General features: G+C 49.1%; 1 protein-coding gene across 2 annotated transcripts in view; it reads left to right on the top strand.

Moving 5' to 3' along the window:
• The first annotated feature begins 1144 nt into the window (after window positions 1-1144).
• Window positions 1145-19432, top strand: part of bltp3b (bridge-like lipid transfer protein family member 3B) — a 32904-nt gene continuing 14616 nt past the window's right edge. For both annotated transcript variants that reach the window (XM_079755348.1, XM_079755347.1), the window contains exons 1-9: window positions 1145-1436; window positions 8506-8668; window positions 10124-10162; window positions 11985-12076; window positions 13087-13276; window positions 13794-13934; window positions 15375-15542; window positions 17497-17674; window positions 19338-19421. In XM_079755348.1, the coding sequence (XP_079611474.1) occupies window positions 1393-1436; window positions 8506-8668; window positions 10124-10162; window positions 11985-12076; window positions 13087-13276; window positions 13794-13934; window positions 15375-15542; window positions 17497-17674; window positions 19338-19421 (1099 nt within the window). In that variant the 5' untranslated portion in view covers window positions 1145-1392. The remainder of the gene's footprint in view (window positions 1437-8505; window positions 8669-10123; window positions 10163-11984; window positions 12077-13086; window positions 13277-13793; window positions 13935-15374; window positions 15543-17496; window positions 17675-19337; window positions 19422-19432) is intronic.

Raw genomic sequence — 19432 nt, 5'->3', positions numbered from 1 at the left:
GTTTCTCCAATAGGTATTTCATAACACTTAAAAAGACCTCAAGTTTATCCAGTAAGTATCTCTTAACTCTTATAAAACTCTCAGTTTCTCCAATAATTATCTCTAAACTGTTATTAAACCCATATTTTCTCAAATAAGTATCTCTTAACTGATCTTATTAATGTATCAGTCTTTTTATGTTTGTAGGCGTACAGTTTCTTAGGGGAAGTTCCTCAAGTCAACATCTCAGTGGGAGGCTTAGACTGTCGTCTCTGGTCCCAGTACAGTCTCTAATGGTCCCAGTACAGCCTCTCATGGTCCGTTAGTCTCTTATGGTCCATTATGAGGTCTGTTTATTAAAGTAATGTAATGTTCAGTTTTGCTGCTGATATGGTAACAGCCAATGGAACCTAATTAATTAAATCAAATAGTCAACATTGTGTTCAATATTTGAATTGTTTGCTATTTTCTTTGTGTATAAATCGTAACAGGATAATAATTAATAACAGGCCACTTCAAACGTTTACCTGCGCTTTTATATGATCGGTTAATTGGCTGTCTAGTTTAGTTAGGCCCTCAACCAATTTACATTCGATGCTTTTCCAAAAGCATGAAACATGAACTCCTTATCTTCTCTGGACCAATGTCCTGCACAGGAATGTGCATTGGTGTCACCGTTTAAAGAAACATTCCTCGATTTAAACACTAGACGGCGCCGGAGGACAGTTTATGACGACAATAACCAGCTATTCATAATGACGAGAAGGGAAATTAAACGTAATTTAAATCATAGGCAAGTTACTGAACACAATGTCTTGTACAGTGCATGCGTTTCTTCTTAATCTTAAGAACTTTTTTTATGTTAACCTAGGCCTAAACATGACTGAATGAATAAGAATAAGAAAATCCTTCTTTTTTCTTTCTACTTCCTCCAGTGATTCAGACGGACAACTTGTCATATCATGTAAGCCACGCCCACACATTCCCCTCCCACAAACATTACCATTCTGTCCACGCCCACACATCTTAACGTTCTATCAACGCCAGCAAATCTTGACGTTCTGACCCCGCCCACAGACAACCGCGTTCTGTCCCCGCCCCTCGCCGTGACACGGCTCCTCCCGCTGCCAGGTGTTGTGTTCGTACCATCTGACGGTCAGAGCTCCACATTAACGGTCTTAGTGATGCCCGGGACTAGCTAGGTACCTCTCTATCTCTCTCTGGGACCTGGATTCCGCCTATTTACTTTGCGGTGCGAAGGAACTCCTCAAGACCCTAGCATCACGGCCACCAGGATGAAGATGGACCGGAGGATGAGGGTGGAGGTGTCGTAATAAACCCGCCGGTGGAGAACGGCTAGCATCGAGCTAGCAGCTAGCGGCTAGCTGTCAGTCTGAACCGCTAGTGTCTGTCATGGCCGGGCTGATCAAGAAGCAGATCCTGAAGCATCTCTCCAGGTCAGTGTTCACCCTGTCCCCCCAGGTGACGCGGGCTGTCACGGGCTATCTCCTAACCTGGGTTATCTCCTAACCCGGGCAAACCCATAGCCCTGGTCGGCTACGGGCCACCTTGTACATATTTCATGTTTTTCTCTCGCATCGACGAGCTTAAGACAAGCGCTAACCTGCTAACTTCAGGAGCTAACCTGCTAACTTCCCCCTAGTGAGGGCTAACCTCTCTCTCTAGTGAGGGCTAACCTCTCTCTAGTGAGGGCTAACCTCTCCCCAAAGTGAGGGCTAACCTCTCCCCAAAGTGAGGGCTAACCTCTCCCCAAAGTGAGGGCTAACCTCTAGTGAGGGCTAATCTCTCTCTAGTGAGGGCTAACCTCTCTCTAGTGAGGGCTAACCTCTCCCCCAAGTGAGGGCTAACCTCTCCCCAAAGTGAGGGCTAACCTCATTCTAGTGAGGGCTAACCTCTCTCTAGTGAGGGATAACCTCTCCCCCTGGTTTAAGTCCTCACAGACTGGACTAATCCTGGACACTCAGCCCAGCATGTGTCTTCCTCATCCACCACATGTCACAGCATGGGGTCATAACATAGCATAGCTTGGTTGTATTTGGTTAACCTCACAAGACTCTTCTAGTATTATGCCTTATGATGCCCTTCTTCCCTGTCAGACCCAAGCAGTACTTTCTCGTTCCCTGTTTCATATTAAGCCTTTATTATTTTGACCAGTAGTTACAAACGTTGGCAAACGTTGCATAGTGTACTTCAGTCAGGACATGTTTTTAGAAACATTTCTGATTATTTGATATATTCCTGATTGCAAGTAGTAGCCTAATTCATAGAAAGCCATTGTCATTGTTGAATGAGACTAGAATTGTAATTGTTCGTACAATGACTACCTTATGCATTTAGCACACAGAATTAGAATAGACAGAACTAATAGCATGCATTCATAATGTCCACAAACACTGCTTTATATCTATTTCGTCCCCTATGTTGTGTATTGAGGCTGAGCTCATATACCAGAAGCGTGTTATCAGATCTGATTCATTGATAGTCATTGGCTGGCTGGTGTGGCAGCTGACGAATCTCGGCTGGTTCTGGCCGGTGACGAACAGGTTTCATCAGGGTCAGGGTGAGAGTGACAACGAACGGCCATTGTTAGTGCTTCAGAGATCCCACAACATCTTCCTTCTGCGGTCGACTATTTTCGGTTTATTAGGCCGCGTTTCATGACCTTTGACCTCAGTGGGTTCAGATCCATGTCCTGAAGAACAGGTTGAGGTTCAGCGTCGAGGTGAACAGGCCTTCAGGTTCCCTGCAAATATTGGGGATCATACTGTGTCCTTTCCACCCAGGAGTAGAACACCGATAGCCAGAGAGGGGTTTGCTTCCTCGGGGTCCAACATTGTTAAATTGAGACAGTGTTGATGGAGAACAGCGTTGAGGTAAAGCAGCGTATGGGCTGAGCTGGAGCGGGCAGCCATATTTGGTTTGTCAACACTGGAGGTCAAGGAGGTCATAGAGGAACATGAAGAAGGAACATGGCGGAACATGTTCCATCCCTAGGGCCCAGGGGAACTTTACAACCAGTAGGTTTGTAGTTCCATCCCTAGCTACAGGGGAGCTTACTAACCAGAAGGTGTGTAGTTCCATCCCTAGGGCCCAGGAGAACTTAGTAACCCATAGGTGTATAGTTCCATCCCAAGGACCCAGAAGAGCTTGCTGACCAGTAGGTGTGTAGTTTATTATGTAGATGGACACATTAATTGGACAGCGCTCTGATTAAGTGGCAGACGGTGTGGGGTTGGGGCTAGGTCCACAAACAGGCCTTAGCTGCTTCCTCTACAGCTAACTGCCACACATCACGCTAGGCTAGCTCTTAAACACCCTGGCCAAGCTCTTCATCACACAAGCAGTCTGGACCTCAAAGCTGAGACCTCTTCCTCTCTACATTGTTGGAATGCAACATTTCAAATTTCCCTGGTTCAACCTTTTCTCTGAGTCCGTTTTATGTCTGATCACGATCTGCCTGTCGGTCAGCAGGTCACCATGGGTTGAGGTCAGCAGGTCACCAGGGTCGAGGTCAGCGGGTCACCAGGGTCGAGGTCAGCGGATCACCATGGTGGAGGTGGAGCTAGTGTGATGGGTACATCTGACTGAGCGCATCATCTGAAACCAGCCATGTTTGGTAGGACCTGTGGGGTCTTCCCAAGATAAACCAGGGTGTAGATGGACAGGACCAAAACCTGAAGCACACTTCTAATCTTCTCTCTCTCATACACTCTCTGACAAGATGAAAGACCAGCAGCAGCTTGACGCTCCGCTGATCCAAGGCCTTGGGGAGGGGCTTACTGAGCTGATGTTCATTCAGAGAGAGATGGATGCTGTGTGACTGATGGAGATGCGATTACTGCAGCTATTGATTAAGGCTGTGGATCTCTACAGCTGAATGGGACGCCGTCGGGATGTTTGGTGTCATGAGTCCCATTCCTGTACGACACGAGTCATCAGCAGCATGTTGGCCTCTTCTCTGTGCAGTCAGAGGATGACTCAGTTGCTTTCTTTTCAATGGTTGAAGACGACACCGGTGACTCCGTCAACACCCTTTCATTGGTTGAATGCTGCACCGGTGACTCCTTTCATTGGTTGAACGCAGCAGCACTAACGACCCTCTGTTGCTCTGAATGAAGCCTCTCTTATATACCAGGAGCTCTCTGAGCCCAGCTGCGAGCAGAACTGGCCTCTCTCCGATTGGCTAGTGGAGATGGGAGGAGGAGCCTGTTATGAATATCATTGTAGTGAGGTCTATCAGTCAATGTAATGTGATGTTCCTAACTTACATTGGAATCAAACGTGTGTGTGTGTGTGTGTGTGTGTGTGTGTGTGTGTGTGTGTGTGTGTGTGTGTGTGTGTGTGTGTGTGTGTGTGTGTGTGTGTGTGTGTGTGTGTGTGTGTGTGTGTGCCTAACCTTTCTAAGCTTCGTCCTCATAAATATTCCAGTGTTTCTGTTCCTTCTTGGCGTAGATTCAAGCTTGCTTCACTTCAACACATTGTGTGTTTAGACCGCACGCATAAGCACTTCTGCATGTGTTTGTGTTTGTTGCATGCAAGTCTGGTGTAAAAATGGTTCTATATCTCTTGACATTGAAATCACAGTAATTCCCGTCCCACCATACTATAAAAATAAAACGATCAAGATTGTTTCCCCCTCTGGAGAACGCTGTCTCTTCTTGAACCAAACCCGATCTCTAGAACTGGAACACAAAAGTAATTGGAAAGTAAAAGGATGTGCAGACGATGGACACATGCCTCACTGCCTTTTTATGAACGTCACATCACATACTGGGGGAGTTGACCTCCCACCAGGGCCTTGAGAATCATTGCTAGGTAAACACCTTGGTTTGACTTCACCGCTAGGCAAACACCTTGGTTTGACTTCACCGTTACGTACACAACTTGGTGTGACTTCACCGTTAGGTACACAACTTGGTTTGACTTCACCGCTAGGTACACAACCTGGGTTTGAAAGTCGGGTCAATTTTCAGCACCACCAATAGTTTACAATAGTTTTTATACAATTCCTTAAATTAAAATGAATTAAATTGCATAATATAAAATACATGAGAATTATAGTGCAAACTAATAATTTCTCCAATATATATGTTTTTAATAACTTCACCATTCCACATTGTTTAAAGTTCACCATTAACAGCTCTACCTTGTAGGCCTGCTAAGATATTGTTTCACCTTTTCTTGTTCATGTCTCAGCAAAACTGAAAGTCTTTCCCATGTCATCCACATCGGAACTGATAAACACAGAATCACAGAGAGCTCACATCCTGCAGCACATCCAGTGAAGGATCCTGCTGTTCAGCTGAGGACAACCAGCTGCTCTGATTCAGAACAACACAAGCAGCGTTCGGTGAAGAACTCCATGAGAGATGACAGCTCAGCACCAAGCAGAACGCACACCTGTCTCTTAATGTGTAAACACTTTGTCATCATCGGCTGGCGGGGATAATCATGTTGGGCCGGTTCAGATGAGTCAACTCGTTGGACATGTTGCAAATGAAACACAATCTCAGAATTTGCTGGCACTAGTTTGTTGGTGTGGGATTTGAGGTAGCCTGTGTTCCTAAAACCTGCCGTTTCCTCTCGTATCGGAACACGTCTGTAACAACCCAAAGTCCTGTACGGAAACGCTGCGGGACGAATACGTGTAGCGTCACACCCTTATTATTGCTAAAGGGTCCAGGGTCTGTTGGTTCCACGTTTTTTACTGCTTAATGACTAAATCCAGATCCAGTCTTTGATTGTGATCAAGCAGTCGTAGGTGAACAGAGTTTATGGGCTCTCTGTGTGTGTTGGACAGGCCAGTTGAGAGGACTGGGACGAGGGGTTGAGAGGAAGTGACATCATTGTTCCACAGCTTGGTGGCTACCAGGAGTATTGTCTCTATTTAGTCCAATCAGCCCCTGTGGATTCTGCTCATGCTAGCAGATCACTCACACACCATTCAGAAATGTCCTTCATTTTATGGCTGAATTATGTTCATCAGATCCATTCCTCCAAAGCACCTTCCTCGTTAACTCAGACAGCCTACACTCAATCAAGGAGCAGCCTTGATGTGAGCCTCGGCTACCTGGACTCAAAACCAGAACCTCCAGGCTGTGACTCAAGAACCTTGTTACCCCCTAGTACCCCGCTCCCCTCATCCAGTTACAAACGGCCGTCCCTCAGCCATAACTGCCCCCGCAGAAGTGAGTGGTCTTAACCTTTAACCTCAGTTTGTCTGGAGTAAGGTGTTTTTACCCTGCTGTGAGAGGGATGGAAGAGGAGGACTTCACCCCATCAGGACTTGACCCCATCAGGTTGAGCAGGGCCTTGAACCCATCAGGGTGAGCAGGGCCTTGAACCCATCAGGGTGAGCAGGGCCTTGAACCCATCAGGTTGAGCAGGGCCTTGAACCCATCAGGGTGAGCAGGGCCTTGAACCCATCAGGGGGAGCAGGGCCTTGAACCCATCAGGTTGTGCAGGGCCTTGAACCCATCAGGGTGAGCAGGGCCTTGAACCCATCAGGTTGAGCAGGGCCTTGAACCTATCAGGGTGACCAGGGCCTTGAACCCATCTGGGGGAGCAGGGCCTTGAACCCATCAGGGTGAGCAGGGCCTTGAACCCATCAGGGTGAGCAGGGCCTTGAACCCATCAGGGTGAGCAGGGCCTTGAGGATGAGCAGGGCCTTGAACCCATCAGGGTGTGCAGTTGGTCTCTACAGGTCTCCACAAAGGAAGAGGATCATGGCTGACAGTGCTGACCAATGGGTCATTATGTTTACTTTGATGTGGGACAGCCCTTCAGTTTAAAGTTTTTATTAATCCACTCCAAGAAACGAGTACTCTTTGTGGAGCTGATTCACGTCCCCGCTCTTATCATGTTTCTGCAAGGGGCCGCTTTCAGGAAGCCAGGGGGGGTTTGGTTGCATATTTGTTTTATTATAACACTTCCTAAAAGGCATCTAGTGCACTCTCTGAACACACTAGATGCCTTTTAGGAAGTGTTCCATTACCCAGGGTCAAGCTGAAGGCCGCTCCGAGGGGCAAAATCGTCTCCTTTCTGGGCCTCACGGGATCACTGTTCTCTCTGCTTCCCCGAAACCCCCTCCATCCGCGGGCAGCTGGGACGGAGATGAGGGGCGGATTGCTGCACTGTTGGTTTGTGGGTGTTGGTTAGAGCCTGCAGGAGAGTAACATGTTGTAATAGCCCAGCCCCCTCCGCGTTGCTCCTGATTTAGAAAAGTGAAATATTCCTGCACCACAGAAAGGCCCTCGCAACACTTCCTCCTCTCTCTGACTCTCTCCCTCTCGGACGCTGTCTACTTCTTTGTTTGTCTCTCTCTCTGCTTTGGTCCATCTCACTCCGTCTCTGTACGCCTCCTCTGGTCTCTTCAGGCCTCTGGTTCTGCAGCCTGGTCTTCAGCAGGGTTAGTGAGTGACGTCAGGGTTGAGAGGAGAGAGAGGGAGCGAGATGACGATGTGTTGCTGGCTCGCAAGGTGGATATTTGATCAGTGGAGTGGGATGAATATTTAACTGGTCACAAGGCTAGGGCACACACTTGGCCCCCCCCCCCCCCCCCCCCCCCCGTGTGTGTGTGTGTGTGTGTGTGTGTGTGTGTGTGTGTGTGTGTGTGTGTGTGTGTGTGTGTGTGTGTGTGTGTGTGTGTGTGTGTGTGTGTGTGTGTGTGTGTGTGTGCCCGCTTCTTAGAAACTATATGTATAGTGAAGTCATCGTAACATACTAATGGTTTAAGTGTTTGGATTGTAAAGTTTAAGTCCATGTTGACAACAACACATCCTAACTGATGTGTTGATAACATCAGAAGAAACAAAGAGCTTGATAAATAACTTTCAATGATTTAAAACGTATTCTGCCCTCTAATTAATGTATACTGTATACTCCCATGAGCTAGAATGTTTGCTCGTCTTTAGGGTGTGTGTGTGTGTTCTATGGTAATTGGCACACGACAATCACAAGTTACCACAGTCGATGGTGCAGCCAAGTGGACTGACTTTGTTTGAGCAAACTGAACTGAAAGATAAATAACACAATGTTACATTTTCAGAAGCCCAAGGGGCGAAAATGTTATATAAGATAAACTATCAAAGTGACAATGACAAAATCTAGATTCCCAAAGGAGTTCTACTAATACTAATAATGGTGTGTTTATAACATTGCCCTCTGTAGAGAGGCCCTAGTTTGGCAAGGAATTTGGAGATATGAGCAATCGCTGCTAACAATTAACTAAATAATCAACCAGACCCTGACCCCCGCGCGCGCGCGCACACACACGCACACACACACTTTGTTCTGCATGGTCTTGTAACACGGTTTTGCATCCCAACCCCAGCCTTTAACTCTCTCCTCCCACCCCCATGAATTCCATCACATCTTTATCAACAAGTTGACGGTCGCTTCTGTATCTAATATAATATGTAATCTATCCAGACTACCCCTAAAGGTGTGTGTCTGTGTGTGTCTCCAGACCCCTCTAATGCTGTGTGTGTGTGTGTGTGTCGGTAGGTTTGCTAAGAACCTGTCCCCAGACAAGATCAACCTGAGCACGCTGAAGGGGGAGGGGCAGCTGACCAACCTGGAGCTGGATGAGGAGGTTCTGCAGAGCCTGCTGGACCTGCCCACCTGGCTGGCCATCAACCGGGTGGGCTGCAACAAGGCCACCATCAGGGTAACGCACACAGACACGCTCACAACAAGGCCACCATCAGGGTAACGCACGCATACACACACCTAGCTCTCAATCCCTCACTCACACAATCAGACCTAGCTTTCACTCACTCACTCACCATTCACTCACTCACTCACTCACTCACACCTAGCTCTGTCTCTCAGTCACTCACTCAGTCACAGACACACACACACACACACACACACACACACACACACACACACACACACACACACACACACACACACACACACACACACACACACCTAGCTGTCTCTCACTCACTCACTTACATCTAGCTCTCGCTCAGTCACTCACAAACTCACTCACTCATTCACTCTCTCACTCCTATGTTTTATCGGTGAGAATTTTGATAATGAGATGAAGCCTACTTGATGTATTTATGTCCTAAAATGTACACATATGACCTTCAGAGAGATGAGGAATGACCTCAGAGATTCAACAGCAGTGTGGATTAGAGTCTGGCTAGTAGCCACACGAGGAAGATCAAGAGTTCACCTGCTCGTAGCACGTCTTTAATGTGTTTGCACAAAAATATTACCTGTCAAATACAATTACTCACTCTCGCACTCACTATCACTCATTCCCTAACTCAATGCCAGATGACCACAGCTTTGGTCAACATACACACACCCTCGGTGTGTGGTGGTGACTGTGTGTGTGTTTTTTTTTCATCCCGATTGCCGTGGCATTGCCCAGCTCAGCAGAACTACAACGTACAACATTTATAGCTATCACCCAAAAATATATATATACAATTTGAACACAACTTTTCGTCATTGTTATTTATGGGATGGATGTAAAACATCTTACGCAGTGATTTATAACAAGCAATTAGGAATTCAAGTCCAGTGAGCAGAGCTGCATACACCACCACCTGTCTCACCACCACCAGTAATAACTGAGTGCAGTAGCACATCCTGAGATGGCGTGTTCTTCTCTCTGTGGGTCTGTTTGTGTGTGTGTTTATGTATGTCTGTATGTGTGTCTGTGGGTGTGAGCTCTAGGACGTCTGTTGCTGCCATTCTGTTTAACATACATCTGATCTAATCAGCTAAAACCCCAAAAGATTTGCCTCTTCTGTTTTCAATGTTCTAAAATGAAAGTGAATGACACAGTTTTTTACAGTGTCATACAGTGAACAGTTTTTTAGGTGTCTCAAAATATTAAAACATATAACTAAAACAACTTGCTTGTTTGACTAACGACAACCTAAAGGTGCAAACACCAGAACACATTCATGTCTGTGTTAATAATAACATGCTCCTATCTGCTGTGTGGCCGGTCGGTCGACCACAAGGTGTTTACCTTGTTAACTGATGAAGCCACACAATCTGTGGAGGTGGTTATAAGGGCCCATCCGTCTGTGTAAGAGTGGTTTAAAATACGACAGCAGCTGAATGTGTCTTTCCTTTTCTGTCGTCTCTCTGACAGATACCATGGACCAAACTCAAGACCCACCCCATCTCGCTGGTAAGCTGTCTGTCTGTCTGTCTGTCTGTCTGTCTGTCTGTCTGTCTGTCTGTCTGTCTGTCTGTCTGTCTGTCTGTATGTGTCTCTCTCTCTCGCTCTGTCTCTGTCTTGATCTCTCTCTCTCTCTCTCTGACGCTGTCGCTCTCTCGCTCTGTAAAGAACTCACACCATCACACAGTGTTAATCTCATATATTAGATATTCTTTTATTTGTATTAAAGGATCAGGAAGAGGCAGGAAAATAATCATTATCAAACCTATAAAAATATATATTTCTGTCTAAACAACAATCGAATCCAGCCAACCCCTGCTTTCAACCAATCAACATCAAGTCCTGCCAATCCCACTGGCCCCGCCCTCAAACCTCACCAGACGGCCGCCGGGGCCTCACATGGGGAAGAGCAAGAAGCCGCTGAAGGTGTTGTAGTAGTAGCCGTCGTCGTAGAGCATGCGGTTGGCGTACAGCAGGATATATACGCTGTCCCCGGCCTCCAGCTGCACCACGGCGGCGTTGGTGGCGCTGTCATGGCTGTCGTCGCCCTCGGTGTCCCAGGTGGACACCATCCTCTGGCTGTTCATCATCATGGACACCACCGAGCTGGGCTGGCCCGAGTTGTTGTTGTACATGGTGTAGCTGAAGTAGTACACGCCGCGCACCGTGGCGGTGAAGGAGCCCGTGGCCGGGTTGTAGCCGCTGCCCATGTTGGCGAGGATGCGCTGGTACTTGAGCGTGGTGTCGTGGTCGAACGGGCCCACCGAGTCGCCCAGCGCCGCCGAGAAGGCCACGCGGGGCGCCGCCGACGTCATGCTGGCCCGCATGGTCTTGAGCTCCTGGCCCTGCTCCTGGTTCAGCTTGCGGAGCTCCAGCGTCTCGCGGCTGCTGACCTCCTGCTGGGCCCGGCTGGCGGCCGCCCCCTTCACCAGTGTGCGCACGGTGTCCAGCAGGCCGTCCTGCATGCGGACCACGCTGTCCATCCGCTCGCGCAGGGCGGACAGCTCGCTGATCAGGGCGCAGCTGTCAGGCTGGCAGACGGCCAGGCTGGCGCCGCGGCCCCAGGACGTGCCGTTTTCATCGCACAGGCCCCCGGCGGCGAAGACCGCCAGGAGGAGGAAGGCACGCTCCATGGTTCTCTGCCGGACGTCCGTTGGATCTTCTCCCCGGGTCGCTGTGGTCTCGGCACCTTGGTCTGGTCTTGAGGTGGAGGCGTTTTTAGTTTCGTCTTCAGGTGGGTCGTGGTCTGGTCTTCGGCTGGGTCTTGGTGTGGTCTTCAGCGGACTGGTTCCAGTGTGCTCTCCCAGTTCCTTGCTTTGCTCTCGTCTCCCGGCCCCAGTGCAGCTCGTATTTATCCCCGCTTCTCGCTGTTGCGTAAGACCACTTCCAGCACCGCCGCCTTCCCTCCTCAAAAGAAAGGCGATAATGAGAACGTTAGGGCGCGATAACGGCAAGCGAAACAGAAAGCGATAGCACATATACCGTGTCTGGCGCAGACATTGTATTCATTGCTCAGGCAACACTTTGCTATTGTTATCTGTATCGGATGCATTGACTGGGCTGATGGCTGTTGTGTTTTCTGCGATACGGATCAAGCACAATGCCGTGCTGCCCGTGTTTGAACAGTGGAAGTGAGTGAAAGGTGGATGCAGTTGTTTGCCAAGGGCTGGTTCTTCTGTATAATATTATGTCCATTAAGTTGTTGGTTGCTGATAGCGGTCGCTGCCTCACAAGAGCTGGGCAGGAGCTCAGTGACTCAGAGATAGTTCACCTGAGGCGGTCCCACCCATGCCAACCTAACGTTACTGTGCCACTCTCCCTCGGCGTCTAGACTCTGGACAAGGTGGTGATGGAGATGAGTACCTGCGATGAGCCACGCCCACCCAACGGACCATCGCCCATAGCAACCGCCTCCGGCCAGAGGTGAGCCTTGGACATGTCGAATGGGCAGATTCAATAGAAAAAAAATAGATAGTTTTACTTATAAAGTCTTGGTTTGAGGTTGATATCTGTCTCTATCTCTATCGGTCTGTCGGCCTGTCTGACTGTTTATCTGTGTCTTGTCTTTGTCTGTGTGTCTGTGTCTCTTTCCGGTCTGTCTCTATCTATCTGTCTGTCTGTCTGTCAGTCTTTGGCTCTCTCTCAATCTCTCTGTTGAATCAAATTGAAAAAAAACTTTTTTTTTAATGGAAAATAAACAATAACATTGTTAAAGCAATTAAAAAAAGTCTCCCAGATAAAAATAACATCAATAAAAAAAAAAGAAAGATCGCTATCTGTTTGTCTGTCTCTCCCTGGTCTGTCTGTCTGTCCCTGGTCTGTCTCTCTTAAATAAATTCAAAGAGCTTTATTGACATAGGGTGCTTATATTGACAATCTAAACTTAAGCGGTCATCATCGATCACACCCCTTATGAACCTCTCCCCCCTTAGTGAGGAGGGGGAGAGAGATCTGTAAGGTGATGTGTGGTAAACCTCTCTCCCTTCCCCCCTTAGTGAGGAGGGGGAGAGAGATCTGTAAGGTGATGTGTGGTAAACCTCTCTCCCTTCCCCCCTTAGTGAGGAGGGGGAGAGAGATCTGTAAGGTGATGTGTGGTAAACCTCTCTCCCTTCCCCCCTTAGTGAGGAGGGGGAGAGAGATCTGTAAGGTGATGTGTGGTAAACCTCTCTCCCTTCCCCCCTAGTGAGGAGGGGGAGAGAGATCTGTAAGGTGATGTGTGGTAAACCTCTCTCCCTTCCCCCCTTAGTGAGGAGGGGGAGAGAGATCTGTAAGGTGATGTGTGGTAAACCTCTCTCCCTTCCCCCCTAGTGAGGAGGGGGAGAGAGATCTGTAAGGTGATGTGTGGTAAACCTCTCTCCCTTCCCCCCTTAGCGAGGAGGGGGAGAGAGATCTGTAAGGTGATGTGTGGTAAACCTCTCTCCCTTCCCCCCTAGTGAGTACGGCTTTGCGGAGAAGGTGGTGGAGGGCATGTCTCTCTCCATCAACTCCATCGTGGTGCGGATCAGCGCCAAGGCCTTCAACGCCTCCTTCGAGCTGTCCCAGCTGCAGGTGTACAGCGTCAACACCTCCTGGAGCCTGAGCGACCTGCGCTTCACCCGCATCACCGACCCCCAGCGGGGCGAGGTCAGAGGTCACACACCACAACAAAACACACTAACACTCTAGCACATCACCGACCCCCAGTAACCCCGCCACATAACACACTAGCACATCACCGACCCGCAGCCTGGCGAGGTCAGGGGTCACACACCGCAATAAAACACGCTAACACAGCACCGACCCCCCAGTGGGGCGATGTCAGATCACCTCACACTACAAACGAACACAACACAGACCCCCAGTTCCGCGTCACATAGCACACTAACACAGCACCGACCCCCAGTTCCGCGTCACATAGCACACTAACACAGCACCGACCCCCAGTGGGGCGAGGTCAGAGGTCTCAAAACACAACACAGTCCCCCTCACACAACACAGCACAGCCCCCCTCACACAACACAACACACACTATATGTTACTCAGCTGAAACACTCATTAGATTCGTTAGCGCGCCAACTTTTAGAAGGACTCTCCATGGATCTTTAGTCCATGAACAGAGCAGTGTGGATCCTGCAGGACCTAAAGAGCGTCTGTCCCCCAGATCCTGACCTTCAAGGAGATCAGCTGGCAGATGATCCGCATCGAGGCGGACGCCATCCAGAGCGCCGAGCACGAGATGCTGAGCGCGCCCATCAGGCTCATCACCAACCAGTCCAAGATCAGAGTGACCCTCAAGAGACGGGTCAGCACGCACGCACGCACGCACACACACACGCGCATGCATGCTAGGATGGGCCCTTGGCTCTCATAAAGCTCTATGCTTGTCCCTCATTGGTCAACCCTCACAGCCCTCAGAACCAGGTTCATAAGAGGCTAAATGACTCAGTGAGGGGCTTGCCCTCCATCATGGATCTAAAGGACAGTGTACTGGGGGGTTGTCCCAGGTGGACAGCCCTCCCTGTGAGTGGTTAAACGAGCCAACAGTGAGCTCAGAGGGGAATCAAACGGACTTCCTGTTGAGTTCTGCTTCCTATGACTGTTCTGAAGAAGAGTGCGTTGTGCGACCAAAACTCGGTTTCCGCAAACGTGTGAAGCAAAAAGGACAAGCTGGACCTGTGACGTCATGTTGCAGACAAAAAAGCAGCACTCTGCTATTTTTGAAAACAGCAGTGTGCCTTCTAGTTCATCTTCCTCTGTGTTTGGGAATCTGTTGTGTTTCAGAGCTCAGGGTGTGGTCCGGAACTCTGGGCCTGCGTATCCCTTGGAGACTCAGGCTGGGATTAAGGGTGGATGTACAGATGTGATTAGGAGAGTGGTGTGAGCACACAAATGCCTCAGGCAGGGCCAGTTTCAGCCCTTATCAGGATCCTAACGTACGCCATGGCAACCAGTGTTTTGTCTACAAAGCCTCTTCCATCCACGCGTTGTCTTGTAGACCAGTGATATACCTGATGTGGGATGATTCAGTGTTAATATAGTAGGTATATATTATTATAGAGCAGGGGGTGAAAGCAAGATGGAACCCCAATCTAGGTGTCTAGGATCAATCTAGGTTCCACGCCATGGAATCAACAAAAACATTTACATTCAGTTTCAGAGGCCGTAACCCCTTTATCCTCAATGTGGGACAGATCGGACATTTGCAAACTTGCTCATTCGTAAGAGAGTGTCATCATATTTAGGACTGTCTAACCCTCCTCATGGTCTGTTGACTGTCTTACCCTCCTTTTGGTCTATTGACTGTCTAACCCTCCTTTTGGTCTATTGACTGTCTTACCCTCCTTATGGTCTGTTCACTGTCTAACCCTCCTCGTGGTCTGTTCACTGTCTTACCCTCCTTTTGTTCTATTGACTGTCTAACCCTCCTTGTGGTCTGTTGACTATCTAACCTGCCTTGTGGTCTGTTGACTGTCTAACCCTCCTTGTGGTCTGTTTACTGTCTAACCCTCCTTGTGGTCTCTTGACTGTCTAACCCTCCTCGTGGTCTGTTTACTGTCTAACCCTCCTTGTGGTCTCTTGACTGTCTAACCCTCCTTGTGGTGTATTTACTGTCTAACCCTACTTGTGCTCTGTTGACTGTCTAACCCTCCTCGTGCTCTGTTGACTGTCTAACCCTCCTCGTGCTCTGTTGACTGTCTAACCCTCCCTGTGGTGTATTGACCGTCTACCCCCCGTGGTCCAGATGAAGGACTGCTACGTGGTGGCCTCCAAGCTGGTGCTGATCCTGGACGACCTGCTGTGGGTGCTGACCGACTCCCAGCTCAAGGCCATGGTCCAGTACGCCAAGTCGCTGAGCGAGGCCATGGAGCGATCGGCCCAGCAGAGGAAGAGCATGGCCACCGAGGAGCAGGTAGCAACACGGACACTCACAGACACACACACACACAGACACACACACACACACACACACACAGGAGCATGGCCACCGAGGAGCAGGTCGCAACACGCATACTCACACAGACACACACACACAGACACACACAGACACAGGAGCATGGCCACCGAGGAGCAGGTCGCAACACGGACACTCACAGACACACACACAGACACACACACACACAGACACACACACACACACCGGAGCATGGCCACCGAGGAGCAGGTCGCAACACGCATACGCGCACACACACGCACAGACACACACACACGCACAAGAGCACACAGAAACACACACAGCATACATGTGCATGCATACACAGACACTTGTATATAGGTGCACACAACAACTCTTGTACATGTGTGTATGCGAACACACACGCTACTCTCTCTCATTCATTCATTCATTCATTCATATGTTTGTAGTGCAGACATGAGGTGTGAGCGCACGAGGGCTCCACAGGCCTGTCAGTCAGAGCCAACAGGGCTGCTGGCTTAGCGTAAGCATAGCCTTGTTTTCTGTGTTGGCCCAGCTTGCAGATGACAGGAGGCAGACTTCTGGTCTGGGCTTTGGTTTCAGCGCGCCGCAGTCCTGCTGTTACATCATGCAGATTTGACTTGCTGAAAAAAGTTAATTGCACAAAGACTGGCATAAAAGCGCTGAGGTAGATGATATTCAAACCATGTGTAACAAATGTAACACGACACAGAAAACCCTCAGGTGTAAAACCCTTTCTCTCTCAAATAGCGACCACAATGTGTACTCCCTTCCTACCGTCTCTCCTCCTCTTTACCCTCTGTTTCTGTCTCTCCCTCCTTTCCACCCTCTCCCACTCTGTCTCCCTCTTCACTACCCTCTCCCACTGTCTCTCCCTCCTCTAACCTCTCCTTAGTCTCTCCCTCCTCTCTACCATCTCTCACTGTCCCTACCCTCTCTCTGTCTCTCCCATCTCTCCCTCCTCTTTAGCCTCTGTCTCTCCCTCCTTTCCACCCTCTCTCACTCTGTCTCCCTCTTCACTACCCTCTCCCACTGTCTCTCCCTTCCTCTCTACTCTCTCCTTAGTCTCTCCCTCCTCTTTAGCCTCTCTCCCTCTGTCTCTCCCTCCTCTCTACCCTCTCTCTCTCTCTCTCTCCCTCTCTCTCTCTCTCTCTGTCTCTGTCTCTGTCTCTCTTTCTCTTTCTCTTTCTCCGTCTCTCTGTCTCTCTGTCTCTCTGTCTCTCTGTCTCTCTCTCTCTCTCTCTCTCTCTCTCTCTCTCTCTCTCTCTCTGTCTCTGTCTCTCTCTCCTCTCTAAGCCCCTGTGTTCCCATCACAGTGTCGGGATGACTGTGTCATGGTCTGGAAGTCAGTGGGTGGAAACTATGTGGTCCGCCTCTCTGCAAGTTTCCCTGCTCCACTTCCCCTCTGCCACGTCTCTGTCTCTCTCTCTCCCTCCCCTCTGTCTCCCTCCCTCCCTTCCCCTCTGTCTCTCTGTCTCCCCCTCTCTCGGCTCTGGGTGTATTTCACACGTAGCTCCCACATACACAGGGGGACTCTCTTTCCATTGCTCACCACTTCTCAAAGGCCCTGCTGGCTAGGATGTGGTACTGCATGTAATGTGATTCATTGCAGGTTTACACTTGATGAACATTGCTGTACATCAGTTGCTTTCAAACTGTGGGTCGTGCCCCATAAGTGGCTCAACACATTACATTACATTCATTTAGCAGCACTGTTGGCCAAGGCGACTCACAGTGAGTGCATTCTGCAATGAAGTTAAACCCTAAAAAGCGCAGGAATAATGTTAGTGCATAGAACTTTCAGAAACAAGCAAAGCAACTGCTTTTAAATGCTCAGATTTAATGTGTGTGTGTGTGTGTGTGTGTGTGTGTGTGTGTGTGTGTGTGTGTGTGTGTGTGTGTGTGTGTGTGTGTGTGTGGGTCTGTGAAGGGGTCGTCTCCGCCCCCAACCCAGCAGGTGCGGACGGCAGCGTCCTCGGCGGCGGCGGACCAGACGGCCAGCATGGCACGGCTCTTCAGCGCCTACGACGTGTGTGAGACGTCCCACCACCTGCAGATCACACACCTGGACCTGCACATCTGTGACGACACCCACTCCCCGGACAAAGGTCAGCGACGCACAAACACACACACACAAACACACACACCCTGACCTGCACGTCTGTGATGACACCCACTCCCCGGACACACACACACAAACACTAGGGGTGTAACGGTACACAAAAGTCACGGTTCGGTACGTACCTTGGTTTTGAAGTTACAGTACGGTACAGGAGGGTACGGTTCACAGTTAAGGGGAAAATTAAAAAAAAGCTTGTTTGTCAACAACGGAGAATGGCCGTAGATCAGCAGCAATGAAAACACCAATAGACCTGGTTATGGCATTTGCCTGTTCTGAATTCCCAGACAGGGGTTGTTGAAATAGTGGCGTGAGCTGGGTTTGCACAGCTCGTTTTCTTTTCACAGTAACGGTGATAGTAACACCTGGATGGTGCCTTTTGAAATGTGTGTGCATGTTAAAGTGCTGTACGTAGACCCTCTCTGTAGCCAGAGAGCCTGTAGGAGACCCTCTCCCTAGCTTTTTAACTATCCATCGACGCAACGGAGATGGCACGGGCTGTGATTGGTCCTCTAACAAAATCATTTCCAGAATCACTTCTTCGGTTTAACTTTGCACCTTATTTATTTTGTACATTGTTTACTTTGAACATAAAGGACCAATAAAACACCAAATAAGATTTGAAAAGCTTTGGAAGTTTATCTACAACACTACTTACATGGTTTGTAGTCAACATCGATCGGGCGCCGAATTGCATTGCGTATCCGACATCCCGACGGAGAACTGCGAATGCTCGTGGGGTCTCCGTGGTTACGGAGTCGGATTACGGAGTCGGTGTAGTATACCATGGCTAAACGAAACGGTCCGGGGGGAACTCCGACGTCAAGTTTTAAATTCTGCATCGCAAAACAAACCCTTACAGTCGCCATATTAACGCTATGTACGCCACATTTTTGTCCACCTCTGTAACCACCAAGAGTGCCTGTACCGTGACGGTTCGGTACAAATACGTGTATCGTTACACCCCTAACAAACACGTGAACAAACACACTCAAGTGGATCCAAAGCCTCACTCACGCACTAATCACACAATTACACACTGACACTGACTCACACAGACTCACTCTCTGCACACCTGCGATCCTGTCGCCTGCAGGACAAAGCGCTTGTCCGCACATATTGCACACCGAGCACTCACAGACACACAGACACAAACACGCACACACACAAAAACACACACACACACACGGAGAGACAGGCCTGATTGTTGTTCAGGCCTCATGCTGCTGCTGTCGTCTCAGCGGACCTAAAACACAACTTCCTGTCTGTGCTTCTTACCATGACACATCAACACACTGCAGTCTGGTCTCGGATCCTGCTGTCCTTCTTTGGTGAAGCAAAAGTTCTGCCTCAAGCTGTGGATTAGAATCACGCACAGGGACCTTTTCTAGGAATGTCCATAAAGGATGCTTTAGCTTGTAGTTCAGGCTGAATTTATGTTCGCTGTCAGCCAATTACGTGCTTACAAATATGAGGCCATAAACATTTGAAGTCTGTCTGCTATCAGACTTTAGATAAACGGTCTGAACGTCAACATGAAGTCTCACCTCAACCAAAACAAAGTCTGTTCTGCATGTAAACGTTTTATCAATGTACCGCTCTGCATACAAATCAATAAATCACTAATCGTGTGTGTGTGTGTGTGTGTAAAGTGAGCAACAAGCGGCTCACGGGTGGAGCGATGCAGCTGTCCTTCAGCCTCATCACCCTGGATTACTACCCCCTTCACCGAGCAGGTACCCTCACC

Source organism: Pollachius pollachius (assembly GCF_949987615.1).
Source record: "Pollachius pollachius genome assembly, chromosome: 18".
In the NCBI taxonomy this organism is placed as follows: Eukaryota; Metazoa; Chordata; class Actinopteri; order Gadiformes; family Gadidae; genus Pollachius; species Pollachius pollachius.
Note: the sequence above shows the minus strand (reverse complement) of the source record. Positions and strands in the feature narration are given on the sequence as shown.